The 22,193-nt window shown below is 47.4% G+C and overlaps 1 protein-coding gene and 1 long non-coding RNA gene across 7 annotated transcripts in view; one reads left to right on the top strand and one right to left on the bottom strand.

The window, feature by feature from the left end:
• The window catches only part of LOC119455502 (ubiquitin carboxyl-terminal hydrolase 25-like), a 96,766-nt gene that overhangs the window by 25,291 nt on the left and 49,282 nt on the right, over positions 1 to 22,193 (bottom strand). For all 5 annotated transcript variants that reach the window (XM_049668832.1, XM_049668833.1, XM_049668834.1 and 2 more), the window contains 5 exons: positions 21,592 to 21,820; positions 18,312 to 18,487; positions 13,971 to 14,156; positions 10,500 to 10,730; positions 883 to 1,182 (listed from right to left, as the gene is read on the bottom strand). In XM_049668832.1, coding sequence (XP_049524789.1) covers positions 883 to 1,182; positions 10,500 to 10,730; positions 13,971 to 14,156; positions 18,312 to 18,487; positions 21,592 to 21,820 — 1,122 coding nt within the window. The remainder of the gene's footprint in view (positions 1 to 882; positions 1,183 to 10,499; positions 10,731 to 13,970; positions 14,157 to 18,311; positions 18,488 to 21,591; positions 21,821 to 22,193) is intronic.
• LOC125946238 (uncharacterized) lies at positions 6,585 to 9,812 on the top strand. 2 transcript variants are annotated; one of them, XR_007467482.1, is made up of 4 exons: positions 6,585 to 7,241; positions 7,754 to 8,009; positions 9,034 to 9,218; positions 9,475 to 9,812. It is a non-coding gene; the product is annotated as an uncharacterized LOC125946238 (long non-coding RNA). The 2 variants fall into 2 exon arrangements; XR_007467483.1 differs by lacking the exons at positions 6,585 to 7,241; positions 7,754 to 8,009 and adding an exon at positions 8,682 to 8,777.

Raw genomic sequence — 22,193 nt, 5'->3', positions numbered from 1 at the left:
GAGGCACAGGTTACTCTTCTTCATTACACAATATTCAAGTGCTACGAAAATTCCACGGTTAAAACCGATAATCGTTATAACCGGGTTGCATGAAAAAAATCTAAATAAGGGGATGGCAGAGCTGTTGTGAGAAACCTGTAATGGTGGGGAGGCCAGTGCCCCTCCCAACACCTTCCTCCGTGTATGGCTGCCGATTGCGTTGACGAACTGTTTGACTCTGCTTCCAGTACGCTCCAATCGTGTGTAACAAGCTGCAGCTGTTGGCATTCAAGAATGGCACTGCTACAACTGCAAACCGGGGTCACAGGTGGCAAGTGACATGCGAGCGCCACCAAGGCATCGCATTGGTGGCCTCAAAATGGGCCTTTTAAAAAATGCTAGAAGGCAGTCGCAGCAGCCTCTCAGTTTGAGAAATCCAGAAGAAATGCTGGGGTGAGAACCCCACAAGCATCTCGCCACGTACTTCTCACGGGCTTCTACCCGAAAACTCCATGTCTGTCAGCTTTGCTTGCTTTACGTGAAGCTTGCCGACATCCTTCTTTCATGAAGGTCCCTCGCGAAAATGAAGCCCCGGAGCAACTGAATCATGTGCAGGGCCTCCTGCAAGGACAACATTGAGGCAGCCTGCCCAACTGCGTCATCACTGCCGTTGTCACTGTCGCCAAATGAAAATATCCCAAAAGTGACCAAGAATGCAGCACATCCTGTTATGGTCACTTGCAGAATAAAGTCACTTATTTTCTGACATCTTTATTTTGCACTCCCGATTACTGAACACGTAGGTGGAAGCCGTCGAGCGAATTATTGGTCAGTGACAGTACGCACGACAGTACGTCTTTCGGCTTATGCCTTAGCATACTGAAATAGAAAAAAGAAACGTACCAGTAGTGCCATGCGTCGGCAGTATGTCAGCAGCCTCGGGTCAAAGCCCAGGTACCGGGAGTGGGGTTCGGCCGGCGGGGGCCTGGCAAGCAGCGCCTCGTTCAGGGTGCATGCGGCGCCCAGCAGATGGACAGCAGACGGCAGCCGGTGTGCCCAGTAGTGCTCCAGTCCGATGGTTAGGGCACTGGCCAGGTGCCGGAAGCGACAGTACAGCACGTGCCAGCCTCGGTACACCGCCTCCATCTCCACGTCCCCAGCAGCGCCCGATGGAGACAGCTCCGTCAGCCATCGCAGGGCTTCCTGAAAGGTGTTATGATGGTTGCCATTACAGTCATACCTCAATATAAAGAACATGGACATAACAAAGTGAATATAAAATTTGTTTCGATGGAGTATTCTACTACTATGACAAAATCAAAATTTGTGGATGCGACACAGTATTGCTTACAGCAAAGCAAATTTTGTTCGCAGGTGTCCCAAATATATATTCTGGTAGCAAAAATGCACAGAGCGTGATGTAATTTGTTGTTCCCGTGCCTCATATCAGCACTGCAGGATGTCGACAGGTCATCAAATCAGCAGGAGACCCTTTGGTGGCCCATTGGAGGCACCCCATTGGCACTTCTTTCGCTTAGATCTGATTGCTTTTTTTTTTTTTTCGCTGATATATGCGCGCATGTTTATAACGAATATTGGATATAACAATGATAGAAGGCAGATACAGCAAGCTGAGCTCTGTGCTTCTTGCTCGGTGCACCTACATGAATGTTGCTAGAGTTTAGATAGGTTACACGTGCCCTAGCACTGTCAGCCATGCCTTCAACTGTGCGCGGGTACAAGGCAAGCATGTGGGCCTATGGGTAATCTGACTTTCTTTTCGAAGTTTAGCGCTAGCAAAGATTTCGGGCCCGACTCCAAGTTGAGCTCCAGTGCCCGCCCGACCCCCCTAAAGATGTATGCCTATCAGCCGGAGCCTGGCCCATGACCGACTAAAAAAAGTTGCAGTTTCACCCGAAAGGCACAGCAATGGTTGTGACAGCAAATTATTAGACAGCTATACAGTAAAACCTCGTTAATTGGTAATTAGTGGGGAATGTGGATCAGGTACACACCAAGCGATGTACTAATTAACCGACAATGGCAGATCAGCGACTATAAACTTATTGGCCAAAAAAAAAAACTCAGTCTTAATTCTCACTCGAACACACACGCAGACAAGTTTTATTTGCGAGCAGGCAGCAAAAACGACATTCTCAAACTATGCAAGGCCGTGAGCCCGTTTCTTCATCAGGCTCTACGTCTCTGCGAACATGGCGGTTAACACACGCGCCGTGTCAGATACGGAACGGCCATCATCCATTTTCACATCGTCGTCGTGGACGACGTGGAAGCAGCAGAAGTTATGGGAGCAGCAAACATGTCATGGCTACCATGTTTTGACGTCACTGTTGGTGGCGACTGCAGTTTGTGCGTCGCAACTTCACTATCTACGGTCTGCACGCACAACATTTCGCCGATTCAGTGCATGCACGCGCCGAAAAATGAAGTATTTTAAATACTATGCACTAACTGTTTGGAATGTGGTAAGCGACTATGGCTTAAGCGGTGAACGAATACATTAGGTTCAGTGGTGACAGCGCGGGGGATTCATCGCGACTATATTTTAAACCGGAATTACCTATTAAGCGAGTACATATTAAGCGAGTTTTCTTTTATGTAATGTGGAAACACAGCAAAACATGAACAATGGTGCGAGGATGAGCGAATAACTAGATAACTGCAACAGGCGTGACATTCGACACTGTAAGAGGGTGCTTTCCAAAACCCTGGTCTTCACACTGCAGTCTTCGTGAGCAAAATTACCTTCACTAACTCGTAAATTGCCGCTGCGCGTTGCAGGATCGCCAATGCATTAGAGCCAGACAGGGTGTCCTGCCGGGGCAGCTGATGCTGCATCTTCATTCATTCATTCCATTCATTCCTTTATTTCAACATTCATCTTTAAATGTACAAATGCTAGGACAGGAGCAAAAAACCGCTATTTTAATCGGCTTGACAGAGGCCCCTGCCCCTACAGTATTTGGCAGCAGGCTTTTTTTTTCATGCAACAATACATCGATACATAAAATATATTTTGAAAAACATTTCTAAGGGCACGATAACCTGCGTTTTTGAAAACATACACTATAACCAAAATTTTTTTTTACCAACAATACACACCTTCTAACAGAAATTAGGCTTATGTAACGTGGTGAAACAATACATTTTCCAGGCACATAAGAATATATAAAAGCACTATCACATACAAGACAAATACAAAATTATTCCATACTTAAGTTACAAGCAAGAAAAGTAAACGCAAATACAACATACACTATTCACATGCAATCGCACGGCTAATGAAATATTCCTTCAGAAGTCGACGTGAACCAGTCCTAAGGTCAATGTTTTCTTTTTCAAGGCTGTTCAGTAATACCGATATTCGGCACGGTAGTCTGTCCTTTCCATGATTAGTTCGTGAAAAAGGCACGGCCCAAATTTCTCGCTCCCGAATGTCGTATTTGATGTGATGAGGTCTGCTTAGATTACAAAGATCAGTAAATCCTGTGTAGCCTCGTTTTACGCTTTCTTTACATTTCATAGCAAGATTAAACTGGTAATTGTAATGAAATGGGTGAACATTAAAATTAGAAAAGAATGTCCTTGTATGACTGTCGTAAGAAATACAAGCAACATGGCGCAATGCTTTTTTTTTTTGTAAAAGAGATAAGGTCTGAATATTTTTTTGTGACGCTGTCCCCCATACAAGACTACAATTATTTGCATGAGAAATAAATATGGTGTTATACAGCAATAGCCATAGTTTTAACAGAACAACATCTCGAAGCCTACAAAGCGCACCGCATGCTTTTGCCATACTTGTTGCCACACATTCTACGTGTTTGTCCCACCTTAAATGCTTATCAAAAATCCCTCCCAGTGTTTTGCCATCCGCGGTAACGTCAATTCGTTCTGATCGATAGAATATGTTTAGATCACGATTTATATGTCTTTGGGCGGGTGCAAAAAGAACAGCTTTGGTTTTTTTAGAGTTAATCTGTAAAAAACTTGCTTGACTCCTCCAATATAGTTTATCAAGGACGGTGTTTGCTAGTTGCGATAAGTTATCAACATTACATGTTTGGAAGAAAAGACTGGTAGCATTTGCAAATATTATATAGTGTGGTAAATTACTGATGTTTGTTAAATCATTTATATAGATGTTGAACAGATGTTGAACAGTTGGCCCTAATATGCTCCCTTGTGGAACACCAGCTTCTAAATTCCGGGAGTATTCTCCTGAGATGCAATCGCATTGTTTCCTATGGGTTAAGTAGGACCTTAGAATGTCCAGGGGTAATCCACGGAATTCGTAATGTTCGAGTTTTTTTTAGTAGAGTAATATGATTGATCCTGTCAAAAGCTTTGGAAAGATCCATAAATATGCCTAACGTTAATTTCTTTTATTCATAGCCGTTCAAGATTAAATCCTTCTGTGTTAATAGAGCTAATTCAGTCGATCGGCCTCTACGAAACCCAAATTGATGCGGCGATAATAGTTGATATTTTTCACAAAATGACACAACCCTTTTACAGATAACCTTTTCTAAGCCTTTTGATATGACAGGTAGCACTGACACCGGCAGATAATTTGACCCCCCATGTCATTTCTGTCCCCTGATTTCAAACGCAGCAGTAACCTTTGCCTGTTGCATTTTTGTAGGGAAAACGCCAGTAGACAAGCAAACATTGAATACGTGGGTAAAAGCGGACACTAACAAGTCTATTGCAAATTTAATTGGTTTAATCTGGAGACCATCAATGTCACGTGCCTTACTGTTCTTTAAGGATATAAAAGCAGAGTAAACCTCGTCAGGTGTCGTAGGCTCAAAAAACGCTGTATTTACACTGGGCGCACCCAAAAAATTGAGAGTATCTATATTGTGAGCGCTAATCACTAAATTTGTAAAGTGTTCATTGAGACGATTTTCTAATTCTATACCCTTTAGCTACTTCCCATTCTCTGTAACCTCGAGCTCTTCATAACGACTTCTGTTGCGATTTAGGATCTTATTAAGCGCACGCCAAACTAGGTCGCCTTTAGTATCCGCATCACTAAACAGTTTTTCCAGATACTCTTTATTTGTATCTCGAAGAAACTTAGTTACAAAGTTTCGGTATTTCTTAAATGCAAAAAGATCATCCGGGCTTCTTGACTGCACAAAGTGAGAGTATAATTGGTTTTTTTTACGAATTAACTTTAACCACTCATTTGTTAACCAAGGTTTGCGTATCTTTCTAGATGTTTTTACCTTTTTTTAATTTAAAACAACTAGTGTACGTATTTTTTATGATACGCATAAGCATATCGTAGGCCGTATCGGCATCGTTACACTCAAATATGGGCATCCAGTCGAGACTTCGAAGTTGGTTTCGAAAGTCATTCATTGTTCTTGGATTTATTTCCTGTATGACGAAAGATTTACATTGGTTTCGTCTAGCTTGGAGTGTGTTATTTCGTTTAGAAAACATGTATATCGGCAAGTTATCACCTAGATGGGCAACAATGATACCAGCATCGATATCTTGCATTGGGCTGTTCGTAATTAGTAAGTCGATAAGGGATTCAGAAAGGCATGTGACTCGAGTGGGTGTTTCTATCACGTTTGCACAACCAAAAGAATCAAGGAGTAAGATCAGATTGCGGGAAACTGTATTTGATTGCAGTAAGTGTATATTGCAGTCACTGCCTATTCTGGTAAGCATAACAGTAATTGTTCTAAACAAGACTAGAAAGCTTTCACTATTACCATAAGGTGGTCGATAGAAAACAGCGAAAACATAGGATCCACATTGCACTGTAAGCGCTTCGTAGTCTGGTGTGGTTTTTGAGAGATCTGCCATCAGGTCACATCAAAGCCTTTCTGGCACCATCTGCATCACACCCCGCCACGGCGGTTTGGTCTATTTAGAAAGAAGCTTTGGTATCCGGGCAAGGAAATAACATCATCTTCTGAGTTGTACTATGTCTCACTTATTATTATGTCATACCTGAACGTGAATTCGTTAAAAAATGCTTCTATGTGATAGTGTTTATTACGGGCAGACTGAACATTAAAGTGCAAAAAGGTAAGAGTCGGCGTAACCAGGACGAACAAGGTTGCGTGGCACGATCATAGCAAAATACGATACAAAAAGTGTTCATTGCCAATCATCACTAGCAGATTTTAGCTAGGTCTGCCTCACATGTAATTTTAACCACACCAGACTCTTCTGTTTTTCTCGCGAACACTTTTCTGTCCCTCACCCATACAAAGCACCATTTCATTTCCTTTTTCTTTGCCACAGTCATGCCAAGCAGTTGCTTTAGTTAAGAGCACAAATGCTCGTTCACGAAGAAACACTGCTTGGAAGAAAAACCAATGTCCTCTGCGGTGATCCTTGCTTTTCGTGCTTTTTTTGATCACATCATCACGTTTCGACCGACGATGGAAAGACACGACTATGTTATCAGTATCAGAATTCCGCACAGGAACGCGATGGCAAACATCGATATCTTACTCAGTTATCAGCACGCCAAGCACTTCCCCGACCTTCTGCAGAACGCTCCCAAGGTTTTCATTCTGCAAGCAAGGAACGCCTTTCACCTCAATGTTCCTATTTCTCGAATATTGATCCTGTGTCACTATCTTTAATGAGTTTTGACACACTTGCTTTCTCAGCTTCTCAATTTCTTGCAGAAGAGGCTCTTGTGCTGCTTTTAGGTCGGCATTTTCTTTTATAAGTGCTTCACATTCTGCTTTCAAAGCCTCATACTGTTCACTAGTGCATTCTACACTTTGCCCGAGTTCTCGAAGTTCCTTACGGAACTCACGTTTGAGATCCGCAATTTCCGGTTTAGGGTCATCATTTCCCATTTTGAGCAGCAGCAGAAACACACGGCAAACACACAAAAATATGAGCACCTGAGACAAAAGTTGGCAGCAGGGCAGCAGAGCAGAAACGCACACTATAAGCAATAAAAAAATAAAAAATAATTTCCAGCCTACAGAGTAGATGAAAGGTAAGTGCTGGCTCCTGTTGCTGCCTCTGCTGCAAAATGACGACGAAGGGCCAGCAATGCTCCTTATAAAGAGCTTGCAGTGCAACCGACGTGACGTAGATCCCTATGGTTCCCGCAATCAGTCGTAGACAGTCCAGGCAGGCAGCGATGCAGCTGCTGGGTGCGTCCGTGCAGTTGCACTCAAGGTACGATGCAACCGCCCACAGTCTTCTTGAAAGTTGCTGAGCGTCTGCAGAATCTGCAGAGTAGACGAAAGGTAAGTGCTGGCTCCTGTTGCTGCCTCTGCTGCAAAATGACGACGAAGGGCCAGCAATGATCCTTAGAAAGGGCTTGCAGAGCAAGCGACGTGACGTAGATCCACGTGGTTCCCGCAATCAGTCATAGACAGTCCAGGCAGGCAGCGATGCAGCTGCTGGGTGCGTCCGTGCAGTTGCACTCAAGGTACGATGCAACCGCCCACAGTCTTCTTGAAAGTTGCTGAGCGTCTGCAGAATCTGCAGAGTACACGAAAGGTAAGTGTCGACTCCTGTTGCTGCCTCTGCTGCCAAATGATGGCGAAGGGCCAGCAATGATCCTTAGAAAGGGCTTGCAGAGCAAGCGACGTGACGTAGATCCACGTGGTTCCCGCAATCAGTCATAGACAGTCCAGGCAGGCAGCGATGCAGCTGCTGGGTGCGTCCGTGCAGTTGCACTCAAGGTACGATGCAACCGCCCACAGTCTTCTTGAAAGTTGCTGAGCGTCTGCACAATCTGCAGAGTAGACGAAAGGTAAGTGTCGACTCCTGTTGCTGCCTCTGCTGCCAAATGATGGCGAAGGGCCAGCAATGATCCTTAGAAAGGGCTTGCAGAGCAAGCGACGTGACGTAGATCCACGTGGTTCCCGCAATCAGTCATAGACAGTCCAGGCAGGCAGCGATGCAGCCGCTGGGTGCGTCCGTGCAGTTGCACTCAAGGTACGATGCAACCGCCCACAGTCTTCTTGAAAGTTGCTGAGCGTCTGCAGAATCTGCAGAGTAGACGAAAGGTAAGTGTCGACTCCTGTTGCTGCCTCTGCTGCCAAATGATGGTGAAGGGCCAGCAATGATCCTTAGAAAGGGCTTGCAGAGCAAGCGACGTGACGTAGATCCACGTGGTTCCCGCAATCAGTCATAGACAGTCCAGGCAGGCAGCGATGCAGCTGCTGGGTGCGTCCGTGCAGTTGCACTCAAGGTATGATGCAACCGCCCACAGTCTTCTTGAAAGTTGCTGAGTGTCTGCAGAATCTGCAGAGTAGACGAAAGGTAAGTGTCGACTCCTGTTGCTGCCTCTGCTGCCAAATGATGGCGAAGGGCCAGCAATGATCCTTAGAAAGGGCTTGCAGAGCAAGCGACGTGACGTAGATCCACGTGGTTCCCGCAATCAGTCATAGACAGTCCAGGCAGGCAGCGATGCAGCTGCTGGGTGCGTCCGTGCAGTTGCACTCAAGGTACGATGCAACCGCCCACAGTCTTCTTGAAAGTTGCTGAGCGTCTGCACAATCTGCAGAGTAGACGAAAGGTAAGTGTCGACTCCTGTTGCTGCCTCTGCTGCCAAATGATGGCGAAGGGCCAGCAATGATCCTTAGAAAGGGCTTGCAGAGCAAGCGACGTGACGTAGATCCACGTGGTTCCCGCAATCAGTCATAGACAGTCCAGGCAGGCAGCGATGCAGCCGCTGGGTGCGTCCGTGCAGTTGCACTCAAGGTACGATGCAACCGCCCACAGTCTTCTTGAAAGTTGCTGAGCGTCTGCAGAATCTGCAGAGTAGACGAAAGGTAAGTGTCGACTCCTGTTGCTGCCTCTGCTGCCAAATGATGGTGAAGGGCCAGCAATGATCCTTAGAAAGGGCTTGCAGAGCAAGCGACGTGACGTAGATCCACGTGGTTCCCGCAATCAGTCATAGACAGTCCAGGCAGGCAGCGATGCAGCTGCTGGGTGCGTCCGTGCAGTTGCACTCAAGGTATGATGCAACCGCCCACAGTCTTCTTGAAAGTTGCTGAGTGTCTGCAGAATCTGCAGAGTAGACGAAAGGTAAGTGTCGACTCCTGTTGCTGCCTCTGCTGCCAAATGATGGCGAAGGGCCAGCAATGATCCTTAGAAAGGGCTTGCAGAGCAAGCGACGTGACGTAGATCCACGTGGTTCCCGCAATCAGTCATAGACAGTCCAGGCAGGCAGCGATGCAGCCGCTGGGTGCGTCCGTGCAGTTGCACTCAAGGTACGATGCAACCGCCCACAGTCTTCTTGAAAGTTGCTGAGCGTCTGCAGAATCTGCAGAGTAGACGAAAGGTAAGTGTAGACTCCTGTTGCTGCCTCTGCTGCCAAATGATGGCAAAGGGCCAGCAATGCTCCTTAGAAAGGGCTTGCAGAGCAACCGACGTGACGTAGATCCACGTGGTTCCCGCAATCTGTCATAGACAGTCCAGGCAGGCAGCGATGCAGCTGCTGGGTGCGTCCGTGCAGTTGCACTCAAGGTACTGTAGCGCCGCGAAACGGCGCTTCCGTATCCCACGCATCCACGCATCCAAACACGCATCTACGCATCCCACGCATCTATGCACCCCAACCAACAACTGAACTTTTTTTCACTCCGAAGCTCACAAAGAAAAGTCACGTGGTTCGTCGTGCATGTGCTCATGGCATTGCGCATGGAAGCGCCGTTTCGCAGCGCTTCAGTACGATGCAACCGCCCACCGTCTTCTTGAAAGTCGTTGAGCGTCTGCAGAATCTGCAGAGTAGACGAAAGGTAAGTGTCGGCTCCTGTTGCTGCATCTGCTGCAAAAAGTCAAGTGCTTCAGTCAGTGCTTTTGCCACAAACCACAGCACACAGATAATTTTGGCCTATAACAATGTTGTCACTTCTGGCTAATCCGATCACCAAACACGATTAACATTAGAGAACTATTGTACTTGACATGCGAGCAATGTGACACTGCAAATCGCAAACTAAGACAAGCAACACGTGTGCGCACGACAAACACGCAGTACAATGAACAGGCGTGTGCGACTGCACGGAGGTGCGCTAGCAGACGAACCAGAAGTCGTGAATTCTTGCAGGTCGACCAATTGGCAGTGTTTATTTACCCTGGTGACATCACCTGGAGCACCCTGCTGACATCATGATGCACGAAGGAGGCACTAGAAATCCAGGAGAGGAGCATGGGTTGTGTTTTGAATTTGTGGCGTCCCCGCGGCGCCTTGCACTGCCTCCTAGGACTGCCGCATTCACCAAAGATGATCGTGACGGCATTCTGTGCACGATACGCATTTATTTAAAATGTGTAAAATAGTGTCAGAGGTGGTTTAGGGGCTATTCAAGGAGTGAAGATGGAAAGGATCTCCATTTTTTTTTTTTTTGATAGGTGATAAAAGCAGCCATCAGAGCCAAGCTAGCTCTAAAATGGCAGGTAGTACAATAAACAAGTTTTGATTGGAGGCGTCTAAGACTGAGACACTGTTCAGCTCAGCACGGATAAAGTTGCCTGTCAAAGTACTGTACCTGTCGCAGGGGTGCCCCAATAGGGTCCTTCTCCAAGTCCGGCTGCGCAAACTGCTCAAGCAGGACTCGATGCAAGTACGGCTGCACAGGGGCCCCGTTGAGAAGCAAGAAGAGGCCAATGTGCTGTAGCCGGGGGTCTTCCTCATCGGTGCCACTCGACCGATTCGGCCACGGTGGCACAGCCGTACGCTGCTGTGCCACACGGGCTAGCCGCTGCAGGCGTGCAAGCTCCTGCAACAAAGTTGACGTTTGGGCGATTTGGAATGGCTCCACTACAGGTAGGTACAAGTTGGCTGCGCGTTTGTACAGATCACTGTCAGATGGTACAGGTCAATTACCACTTGGAACATATCAGCTACAAATTAGTACAGTTCAGCTATGAATTGGTACAGATCCTATAGAACCACGAATTGGTACAGGTAAATCACAAGTTGGAACGTATCTGCTACAAATTAGTACAGACCATCCATGAATTGGTACAGGTCAGTTACAAGTTTGAACGTGTCAACTAAATATTAGTACAGAACAATCACAGATTGGTATAGATCCAGTCTAAGTTTATAGATCCACTTCAAACTGGCACAGTCAACTACAAGTTTGAATACAAACTACAGATTAGTACAGATCAGCCATGAATTGATACACGTCAAGTGCAAGTTTGTACAGGTCCAATGTGACTTGGTATACAGTCAAACCCACTTATAACGATACCGGTATTAACAATATATCAGTTATAACAATGAGAAGCTGCTGCACTGTCCAGTTTTGTATGTTTTCTATGGTGAAATAACCCGCTTACTACAATGCCCCCATGCCGCATTATCGGTTATAACGATGAAGTCTGGCTACTGGGTGTCTGTGCGGAAAGGGAATGGAGTGCGAACTCCTTGAAAAAAAAAACTCGAGCCGTTGCACGCCGCCCTGCACTGTTTTCCATCCTTCTCCGCATCGCCAGCTTCACAAACCTTTTTCACGTCACTCTTCCACCCCTCCGAACACGAATCAGCTGCACCCACAGCTCTACGCCGCACAATCCTCCGAAACAAGAAAGGACTGCGCCAACTGCGCTGATAGTGCTAGGTAGACAGAGCATCGCAAATGTGCGACGCAACAAAGACAAAACGGCGTTATCGTCCACCGAAATGAAGCGACGGAGTTCGCATCGCTAAAGTCATCAGTGAAAATCGTACGTGAATGACAGCAATGCCGGAACACTTTGTGCCAATTTGTGCATTTATAAAGCCTTTATTCTTGCATTTGCCACCGCACATAGCATAGCACTGGCCGCGTGCCTTCACACCTGCGTAGTCACCATCCATGATCACGTTGATTGCGACCGCGGTTCCGTCCGCAGTTGCAGCAAACGATACGTTTCGTTTTGACTCAGTGCGGGCGTCGGCTGCGCGCCTTCAGAAGGGGCAGTGCAGCGGGCGGCATTCTCCGCGTGGCTCCCGCGGCGGCGCCAGTAGCGGCGGCGCTGCGATCGACCACTCTTGAAGAGAAGCAGACGACACTCGTATCCACTGTGACGCTCGTGTATGCTTGGCGCGCGCTGGAAACGTTCAGATTTTTGCCCGTAAGCACTTAGTTTACTTAGTCTGTATTGTCTGCTTATGATCAAAAAATACAATGCGTGCTGCTTTTTATTCTTTTTTTCTTGACACAGAAGCAAAAGCAGTCTCTGAAATAACTATAGCGCGTCTATCCTCGTCGCTTTGAATGTACCCACGCTCTCGAGAGTATACGGGCAGTTTCGTCGCAACTGAACGCCATCCAAAAGAACTTTTTCAACACGTTCAGCAATCAGGATCGAGTTTGTTAAGCTTACAGAGCTTGAGGGCACAGACGAGTCTACGATCGCGAGCGAGCAGATTCTAACTGTACATAATCGCAATCGGCTGGTCGCGTGACAGGGGAATTAAACGTAGCTAGTTCCGTGCCGTTGATGCAATGCACATAGTCTCTAACAATGAAGCGCTGCTCAAAATGTAGCTCACACACTGCGGAATCCGGTGTAAGCCTCTTATCGCCTCTATGCAAATTGCGTTCCCAAACGCTTCTTCGCTCCGGGTCTGCGGGCGCTTTAAACAGTGAAAACTTCACCGTTTCTTTACTTCGCGAATACCCTGTGCTGCACCCAGGGGCGAAGCAATGGTTTAAGCGTTGCTTACGAGCCATTCGCGCGATTTAGCACTACACATTTAGACAAAAGCGGGAGAAACACCACCTGACAAGCACTTCCCAGCCACAAAGCAAGCAACCGCATTCAAGAGTGGGCGATTGCAGCGCCGCCGCTTCTTTCGCCACCGGCGGCGTCAGGCGCCCTATGGGCCGCTCGCTCCGCCCGCTGCACTGCCCCTTCTAGTACACTGTACCTTCAGACCCGCAAGGTCGGCGTCCATCATCGCGTCGACAGCGGCCACGGCAAACAATAGTTTTGTTTTTACTCAGTGCAAAGCTCTCAAGGATGAAGAGCACAGTCTACGTTGCGATGGGCGGCGACCTGTCGAAAAATAATTGCGATGTGCGCGGTAGTGAAAAGTGTGTCTCAGAGATGAAGACATGCGCCGCGGCCGCACTGTGAAAGTCACGAGGCCTTCGCCGCTGCGAGCACTAATAAGTCAGCACTAATAAGTCACGAGATGACGAGAGTTGCAGTTCTCGCACTGCTTTTGTGCAAAATAGAAACGATTTTGCTGATTCATTCAATAAATGAAAGCTTGTTGACGTAGAAAGCATTTGTTTGTTTTCTTAATACCCTCGATAATTCAACATTCGGTTAATTCGGACATTTTTTTCGGTCCCGTGAAATCCGAATTAACGAGGTTTTACTATAACAGTGCCATTCTTGAAAGCCAACAGCTGCGACTTGTTACACACAGTTAAACGAGTCAACACAATCTGCAACCAGATATTATTATACTAGTTTTCTCACAACAGCCCTGCCATCCCCCTATTTTGATAATTTTTTAATGCAACCCGGTTATAACAATGAAATTTTCGTGGCACTTTATTATTAAAGTGGGTTCGACTGAACGACCATTGCGTAAACAAGGTCAAATCAAGGCAGCTACACCACATGTGCTTATACTCTTAACTGAAAAGTTTGCTAAAAACAATGCAATTTATAAATATAAGCAAAGAGCTAACAGTTCAATCACAAAGAAACCAAGGCCAGAGGAAGGCAACATTCCAGGATGCAGCGTGCACTATAGCACGGTGTACAAAAAAAAAAAAAAAAAAAAGCTATCACAGCTCTGCCTTCGAGGAAATCACGAGAAAATTTAGTACGGAACTGTCCCCCCCAGTAATGATTTGAAGTTAGGTAATGCAGAAAACTGCTAAAGACATTCATTATGAATGCCTAAGTTCTTGAGAATGGAAAATCGTGTGCAAAGCATGCAATACTGCATTTTCTATTGGTGACTCACACGGAACAAGAAACGAGGCAAATGGCATCAGCAAGCTCACCTGGTCGAGCGCCTTGGCTAATGCCCCCCGAGGCCCCTCAGCGGCCAGAGTGGTGCCTAACTGCGCCAGTCTACCCTGGGTCCAGCCCTGGGCCAACTGGGCATGCTCCTGCTGCAGCGCGGGCCACGATGGGCTGGCACTGAGCACTCCACCACCACTGCTGAGATCCGTCGGCATAGGCCGATCCTGCAAAAATGATCGTCATCGTAAGGGGCTGCACCTATCAAGCTGAGGCTTTTTGTTTTAATGCACAAGCATTAGGAGCGTTAAAGTGGAAAATACAATGCGATGCATGGGCAGCCGGTCACATGGTAGAGGTCTATATTAATGCACTTCGCTCCTCGAGGCAGGATGTGTGTTGAGTGAGCTTCTCAACGACACTTTGCAATGTGGTGAATGAGGTTTAAATCGTGTACCTGGGACCTCAAAGAGGTGTGACGTAATGCCTACCGCATTCCTCTCGCATTTACCGCTAAATCGCCACTGAATTTTTTCTCAAAAGGCGTCAACTGCATTGAGCTTTACTTTTTAACTTGTTGTGCAAGCATGTCCGGGCGTTTTCAGTGTTGTGTATTGTGTACTATTAATTTGATGTGTAGCTTTATTAGCATAGTGTTCATCCCCATTAAAGGCCAACTGCAACGAAAGCCCCGTTTAAGATAAGTTAGACACACAGTAGCCTCCGTGGAAAATTTCACGTTTGAAACGCGAGTGGGTGCTTCACAAAACGCTAGCAAAAATCGATGTTTTTCATACCGAAGCTGGGAGAGGGGAAAAAACGCCATTGCCAGTCGCCGGAAGTGACGTACAATGCAGACTGTAAAGAAATAGTGCCCGGCTAGTATGCTTCCTTTGCTTGTATACCGTTCCCGTGAATCAGTGAACAGGTCCTGCACGTCTGCTAGCCACAGAGTTAGTATACTTCGCTAGCTGCTAAGTGTGGTGCACGAACGCTGTTGTGCACCTGCAATGTTCTTTAATGCGAAGCATTCTCCGAGTCAAGCCAGTTTTCTCTATGTGCTTGTGTACGTTCAACAAGCATAGCCTCGATGTGTTTTGTCTCTGCTCGAAGAAGAGCGCATTGGGGCGGCCAAGCTAAAGGCAAAGGCCCCTCTCACCAGGCCACACAGCAAATTTTGATCATACGCTGCAAGTTGTTACATGCCCTCTAGGGAGTGTTCTACCGCAAAGATTTTTCAAATCGGTTCGTTAATAGCCGAGACAGAAATATTTCAGTGCCGCGAACCCACGATTTCAGGAGGAGAGCATCAACGCCAACTAACACTCTCTCCACTTGCCCCATCTAGCCTCCGCAAGCGAAATTCCTTCCCTGCATTCTCCCATACCGAAGCTCGAGGATCACATGACGCGTACGTCAAAGGCCCCGCTTTTTTTTCTTGCTTTTTTACTGCACGACTTCCGCTGACGGTTTCTCATGCGAGCTGTACCATTTGTTTCATTTCACACAGAGAACGATTTTGCACACTGTGCACAAGAACACCTGACTAGCAGTATAAGTCAGTGCTAAACAAACACTCAGGCAGACGCAAGCAGATCACAGAGCACGTGCGACTGCACGACGTGGGAACAAGCAGACGAAATGGAAGTACAGTTAAACCTGCTTATAACGAACCTCCATATAACGAATTCCTGGATATAACAAAGTTTTTCTATTCCCCGCCGTTACTCCATAGAAGCACATGTATTTGAGGCCTCTACGTAACGAAGTGGCAGCGGGAGACTCCCTCGAAATAACGAATTTTCCCCGCCAACAAACTAGAGATTTCGCCCCAAATTTTGTCATTTTTACGCGAGCAGCAACCAGAAGCACCTTCTCCGCTGCTACGGAATGCGAAGCAAGCGCACGTGTGCGTGCGTGCGAGCGTGTGCGAGGCGGGCCTGCATACCTCGACCCGGCGATCTTGCTGCCGCGGGCGTGACCTTTCCCCCTCCCTTCATTCAAACCTGATCCTGCCGCTTGCTACAGCTGGCCTAGCCCGCCAAGCCAGCACTCTCCTTTTCCAGTTGATGTTACCGACGCGCTCGCAGACGCTGTGACACATCACACTCGATGAGCGAGGACACGCGCTGTCAAACGCTGGCGGCGTGTGGAAGCGCCGCTGCAGAAGCGAGAGAATTGACCTTCGTGCTGTTGTCTATCGCTTCAACGCAAACTGAGCGCCGAGAACACACAGCATGCACAAAGCTACGAGCCGCCGACGCACCTACACTGCCTAGACTCTGCCCCAACACAGATCGCTTTCACGATAGGGCCCGTGCGACCGCGCGCCGCCGCGCAGTATGCAGTTGATGCCAGAGTACAGTACAACGCCGCCCGTTATCCCTCCCCCCTCGCTCCCTCACCGGTGCCTCAAGCGCAACGGAAGAAAGGCGCGCTTCCTCCCTGCTTTTCTTTCTTGCGCGCGGGAGACTTAAGACGCGGTCATCGGCTCCCCTCGCACATTTTCACTCGCACATACAGCATACGGCGAGCGGCGACTGCATTGGACTTTATACGGAATATCTATGAGCCAAAACCAATTTTAGGGTCACAACGCGTCATAGACACCATCTTTAGATAGCAAATACGGATCTCAAGGACCATACTTCTGCTGGCAGAAACCAAAAATACGTCATAGTTGTCGCCGCCAGCACTTTGGGCGACCAATGCCATCGTCAAGCCATCAAGCCAAGCGACATGAAAAGACAAAATGGCTGCTCGGGCTGGCGCGGGGTGGCAATTCGCAACATACGATGCGGGAACGGTTCCACAGTTGCGACGCAATAGCGGGGTTACCAATGCATTGGGTTCTATGGGAGCTGTGCCGGGACCGTCCGAAAACGACGTAACAACTGGGAAAACGCAGCACCCGGGAACGTAACAGCGGGGTTCAACTGTAACACTATACGACACTACGATGCCATCATGACGCTCGCTCTTCGCTTCCGATGCCTCGCGCTTGTGCGAAACGACACGCGTCCACGCATCCGGTACCTGGTGCAACATTCCAAGGATGAGTGCTTCGACGAAAACGGAAAACGGGTGCGCGTCACAATATGGGCGCGTTAGAATCGAGTAAATACGGTAAGCGTTTCTTTTTCGAATTTTTGTGCCAAACCTGCATATAACGAAATCCTCTTTATAACGAAGTTTTTCGGGAATTTTTCAATTTCGTTATATCCAGGTTTAACTGTACATCTCTCTTGCTCCGGTGCGAAGTAAAACAACGACACGCAGACATTCGGTTTGTGTGTTTTACTATTCCTCTAAAAGTTAATACGTCTATTGAAGCAACAGATTACACAAATAGCAGATCTTGCCTTGAATAATTCCTGAAGTGTCCCGTGTGAATATGAGCAACGTCACAGCACATACATGTACGTAAGCGCACTTGCTGATGCATGTCATGCCAACGGCTTGGAGTGCGGTGCCCGGAGTGCAGCTCTTTCCGTGGCGCGTAGCGATGTAATTCCAAGCAGACACTATCGTGAGTGCGCATTGTATGCACTGCGCTTGTCAGCCCAAAATGGCCAGACCTGGTGAGGGGCCCTTTAACATGGACGCAGTTACCCTATGCTGGTGAAAACTGGATGCTCTACAGTCCAGTGTCGTGGCAGTGAGCACACACCTTCTGTCAGATACATACAAACGCCGACAAATTTTTCAGACTGCAAAAATTCGGACTTTTGGATCTTCCGGACTACTTAAACGCACCGTCAGGGTTCCCATAGAGCTAATGCATTCTCGCGACCCATTTTTCGGATGAATTTAGGCCCCAAGGTTCTATTTTTCTGACTAAATTGCTCGTTCCGAGCCATGCCATGCTACCTTATCTTATAGGCTGCCATGTTAGATTTTCCGCTCGCTTGGCCAGGCTCGGCTTTCAGTGGTCCGCTCTAAAGCCTTCAAGATTGGGAGAGTGCACGCCATCCATCCATCTCGGAGGCCATGCCTGCTCTTCCTTAGCCGACAAAAACGCTCTAGGGGATGGCAATGTTTCTTTTTCCTGTCAGCACTATCATCAGAGAATCACTTGATGCGGGATCTGGGGGGTCCCGCAAAATCCAGAAAGGATAAGAAAGAAGGTTGGACAGCAGCTCCAGGCCATTGCACAGGCACCGAAAAACATTGTGCTACCACAAGAGGGCACAGCACAGATACAATGACAATTCCAAGTTTTGCATGCATTTCCTTTTTTTGCAATCTTGCACTGCCTCATCTTTGAGAACCTTTCACATTTTTTTTCAAACTGTTTGCCGACCTTGCTAGCGCCCCAGTTTCTTTTAGTAAATTTTTGTGGGAACTCTGTGGCATCGAGGACAATGCAATAGCTGGCTCACCTGCTGCGACTGCACCGGGGTGACCACGATGTCGTTCCCACTTGTGGCAGCATCCACGGTGACCTTGTCGCGGTGGCTGAGGTCCCACTGCTCGAGCTCTCTGCGGAAGGCGGCATTGTCCGCCTCCACGTACTGAGCTAGGTCCGGTGGAAGCTGTAGCTCAGAGTCCTTAGCACCTGTACCACGTAGAGCAAGCTATGTTCACACTCACTTAGAAGCTCTCAAGGAGCTAGCAGCTTGAGCCACGACAATGTGTCTTTGTTTACTAGAGGTGTCCAAATATTTGAAACATTGATTACGAATCAAATACATAGTCTTTGCTATTTGAACCTTAGTCTTTGCTGCAGTATTCCCCTTAGCTCCGTCAATGACCCCTACACTCTGCTACATGCATCTGGGATTGTGCTTTTTATCATTACTGTCATTGTAATGGTGCACCACATATGACCATACTTTCCTTTGTTTCTCAATTACAAGCTTCACAGTTGACCAGACATCCAGCTATAAACTGCATTATATTTATGAAATAAAGTAATCAAGCCTTTGGTTGCCAAGGAGACTCCACGGGACCTTACATACAACTTTTTCTTTTTTAATTGGGAATACTATTCGGTATTCACTTCGATATTGAAGGTCGCTTTTCTCAAATAGTATTCGTACTTAATTCGATTAGAAAATCTCGCTTTTTGAACACCCTGATTGATTACCTTCAAACGAAGTGTCTATCTTTTTTTTCTTTAATTATAAACACGTATGTAGCCCAAAATGTTCAAATACATGACCTCATGAAAAGCTGGTGTTAAATGATCTCAAACTTGTGTTAGAACTAGGAGTGTGTGAATACTCGAATATCACTGAATCAAATCAAATAGTGCACATTCGAATAATTAGATTCGCGAATGAAATATCCACTAAATAATGTTTCTGAATACTCAAAGTCGATACAAGGTTCGTCAGTCGGCAGGACCGATAGAAACGATAATGTGACACGGACAGAGGGAATGGCGACTAAAGCAGCATATATTTCTAAAAGTGCGAAAGCATGTGAAAAGATCGGGCCGATTAGCCGCCAGAAAGCACACAGACCTCATCAGATGTGGTGTGCACACACGTATTCACGCATTTCAAAGCTTTCTGTCCACACACAAGTTTCAGTGCACAGACGAAGTTGCTACACATGCCCGCGAACCTGAAAACCGCTTCAACAGCCGTCAGTCTGGCCATTAGGCCTAGCCGGCACTGGTTATCGGGTGTCGGCGACTAAAGTTGGGGTCTCGTGCCAAATTAACGCAGATCTATTCGCAGCAGCCGTACGATACTCAGAAAGTAGACAAACCGCCTCACCAGCAAAAGCGAATGTACAGAATGGCACTAACGAGGTTCACGGTCGCCATCTTGGCGACACTGTACTGCGGCCTCTCGTTCTCGACGCCGTTCGTAGATAACATCAATCCTTTTTTGCAGCTTCGAGCAACTGCTGACAAGACTAGCTTTAGATGTACACGGAGGGTATTCTCGGGCAATCATTTTCGGAGAGTTTCACTTCCACGAGGTTCGGCACGGCACTGTGCGAAGATGGCGAGCTAGACAAAGCGCCAGAATCATTGTTGGCCGTATACCGCATTTTCGCATGTATAACCCGCACCAAAAATTCAAAAACGTTAACAGTAAAGTTGGGGTGCGGGTTATACGTGAATTTTACTTGGTGGTGTGGCTTCAAGGCAGCGCGGCGCGCACTGCCGTGTAGCCACACCTCGAGGCAAAGTTCTCCGCCATTTAGTTTCGTTATCTCCTAGGGATTCCTACCCTCGCCCCACCACTGCGTGTTGAAGCTCCCTTCTTCCCGCCTTCATGGTTGTCCATTCTCCTCCTCTTTACGGGTCGGAATTTTGCAAATAGTGCATGCGGCGCTGGCGAACTTATACGTCACCCGTTCCGGCGGCGCTCCCTCGGTCCGAAGCGCTTCGCGATACGGCAGAGAGAAATCGCCGTTGGCTATGCAAGGGCTGCTCCGGCCACACTGTCATCCTCTGTCGCGTGAATGCTAGCTGTGCCTGCTAAGTGATCCGATTCACGTCAGATGTCATGTGACTGATTCGTCCGCGATCAAGTCCGTTGTATGTGAAACCAGCTTTATTAGCATCGCTGACGAGGGTGGAACAGAGCCGCAGGCCGACCATACGTGGACAAGTCGTGCATCTGTGGATGGCCTGTTTTTGCAAATATTTGAGCGTTGTTGCATGCAGTTATTTCCACGGGTTATGTGCACAGATATTTTTTTTCTTTCCCGGCTTGGGGGTGCGGGTTATTTGGAGGTAATTGGGGGTGTGGGTTATACGCGCAAAAATATGGTGCGCAGATGCAGTCATTGCAAAAGTGAAGCTATCTTCAAAAGTGATCGCCCAAGAATGCCTGCCTCAGTGCGCTGACTGCCTAGTTGCAGACATTTGCGCGGACGGTGGACTGACAGGAAGAGGAACGGGGAGGGGGGTTCTCTTGCGTGAATTCGGTCAAGCCCTCCCGATTTCAAATCCTTTGACAGGTGGCAAATGACACTAAATTTACAATGAAAGGGCACATGGTCTTCGACGTCGTCGTGACCACAGTGGCCAACGATGTCTATGCGCGAAGCAGTGATCGAGTCACGTGATGCACAGTTTGTTTTTTCGTCTATCACAGAGATTGACATTCACAAGCTGACGATAACCCGCAAACCCCGTCTGTACGTAAAGTTAGGAAAACATTTCCATATTTTAGAAGTAAAAAAAATCTTTCCATGCGATATAAGAGGGCTATAAAATAGAGGTCCACTATTAAACTGAAAACCTCATAAGGTATTCAGTACAATATAACTTCACTACTACTTCAGCTTCACAGGGCACAAATCACTTGATTCTATTCAACAGACACTCTGTTTGTAAAATATATATATATATATATATATTTCCATACCTTCATATAGAACTGAGCTATAATCAGTGCTGGCATACTAATTTGGTGTTCCTTTTAATACAAGTAGACCATACTGCACATCTTGATTCCTAGGTACCTGAGTTACTGACAGCATACAACATTCTTGTTATGCAGTGCTAGCAGACTCCCGATCACGTGCTGAACTGTGTTTTCTTGCCCAAAATTTGTAAGCGCGTGATAAATTTTCTGACATTCAAATTCGACCTTTTTTCTGAATTCGATTCGAAACCTACTATTTGGTATTCGCACACTCCTAATGCAGAGGTTTACTCGACAGAGCCGGCAGAGCAAAGGGCACGAGGCTCACCATCGAAGAGATCACGATTGCTGCGGTCCACGTACAGCAGGCAGTAAGCCGACGTGCAGTGGTGGCCCCCGACCGAGTCCCGCAGCAGCTCCGCCCACGTCACTTCGCTGACCGTGACATCGTTGAACTTGAGCCAGGCTGCGCGGTGCGGGCAGTACACGAAGGCCCAGTAGTGGCCCGACGCGGCCTGACCCTCGTGCACTAGGACTGCGTGCAGCCGGTATGGCACCTGGAAATTAAGAGCAGAAACACGTTCAGCGTTGCCAACTTTTCTCGACAAGTCTCTAGACTGGGACCAAGCAGTTGTTAAAATCGTCTGCTGTCCTGCAGCTAGATTCCTGCGGCGGAAAAGTCCCGCTACAGCTGTCCTGCAGCAGAAACGGGGACTGCAGCGAAACAGTCCCTGCGTTGTGTCTGTTTTATCCTCCCCCAAGATTCTAATAAGTTTTCTAATGGTACAACTCTAATAGGTGTTATAGATACCACCGTTATCCTCCTCGGCTGTGTGTCGTGCCTCGTGCTGCGAGGTCAGAAGAATAATAATAAAAACAGCTTCTCAGTTCCTCCCATCGGTCCGAATGGTTCTCAGGCCTTTCTCAGGC

The sequence above is a fragment of the Dermacentor silvarum genome, chromosome 6 (assembly GCF_013339745.2).
Source record: "Dermacentor silvarum isolate Dsil-2018 chromosome 6, BIME_Dsil_1.4, whole genome shotgun sequence".
NCBI lineage: Eukaryota > Metazoa > Arthropoda > Arachnida > Ixodida > Ixodidae > Dermacentor > Dermacentor silvarum.
The sequence above is the reverse complement of the archived record's forward strand: the minus strand, read 5'-3'. Positions and strand labels throughout refer to the sequence as shown.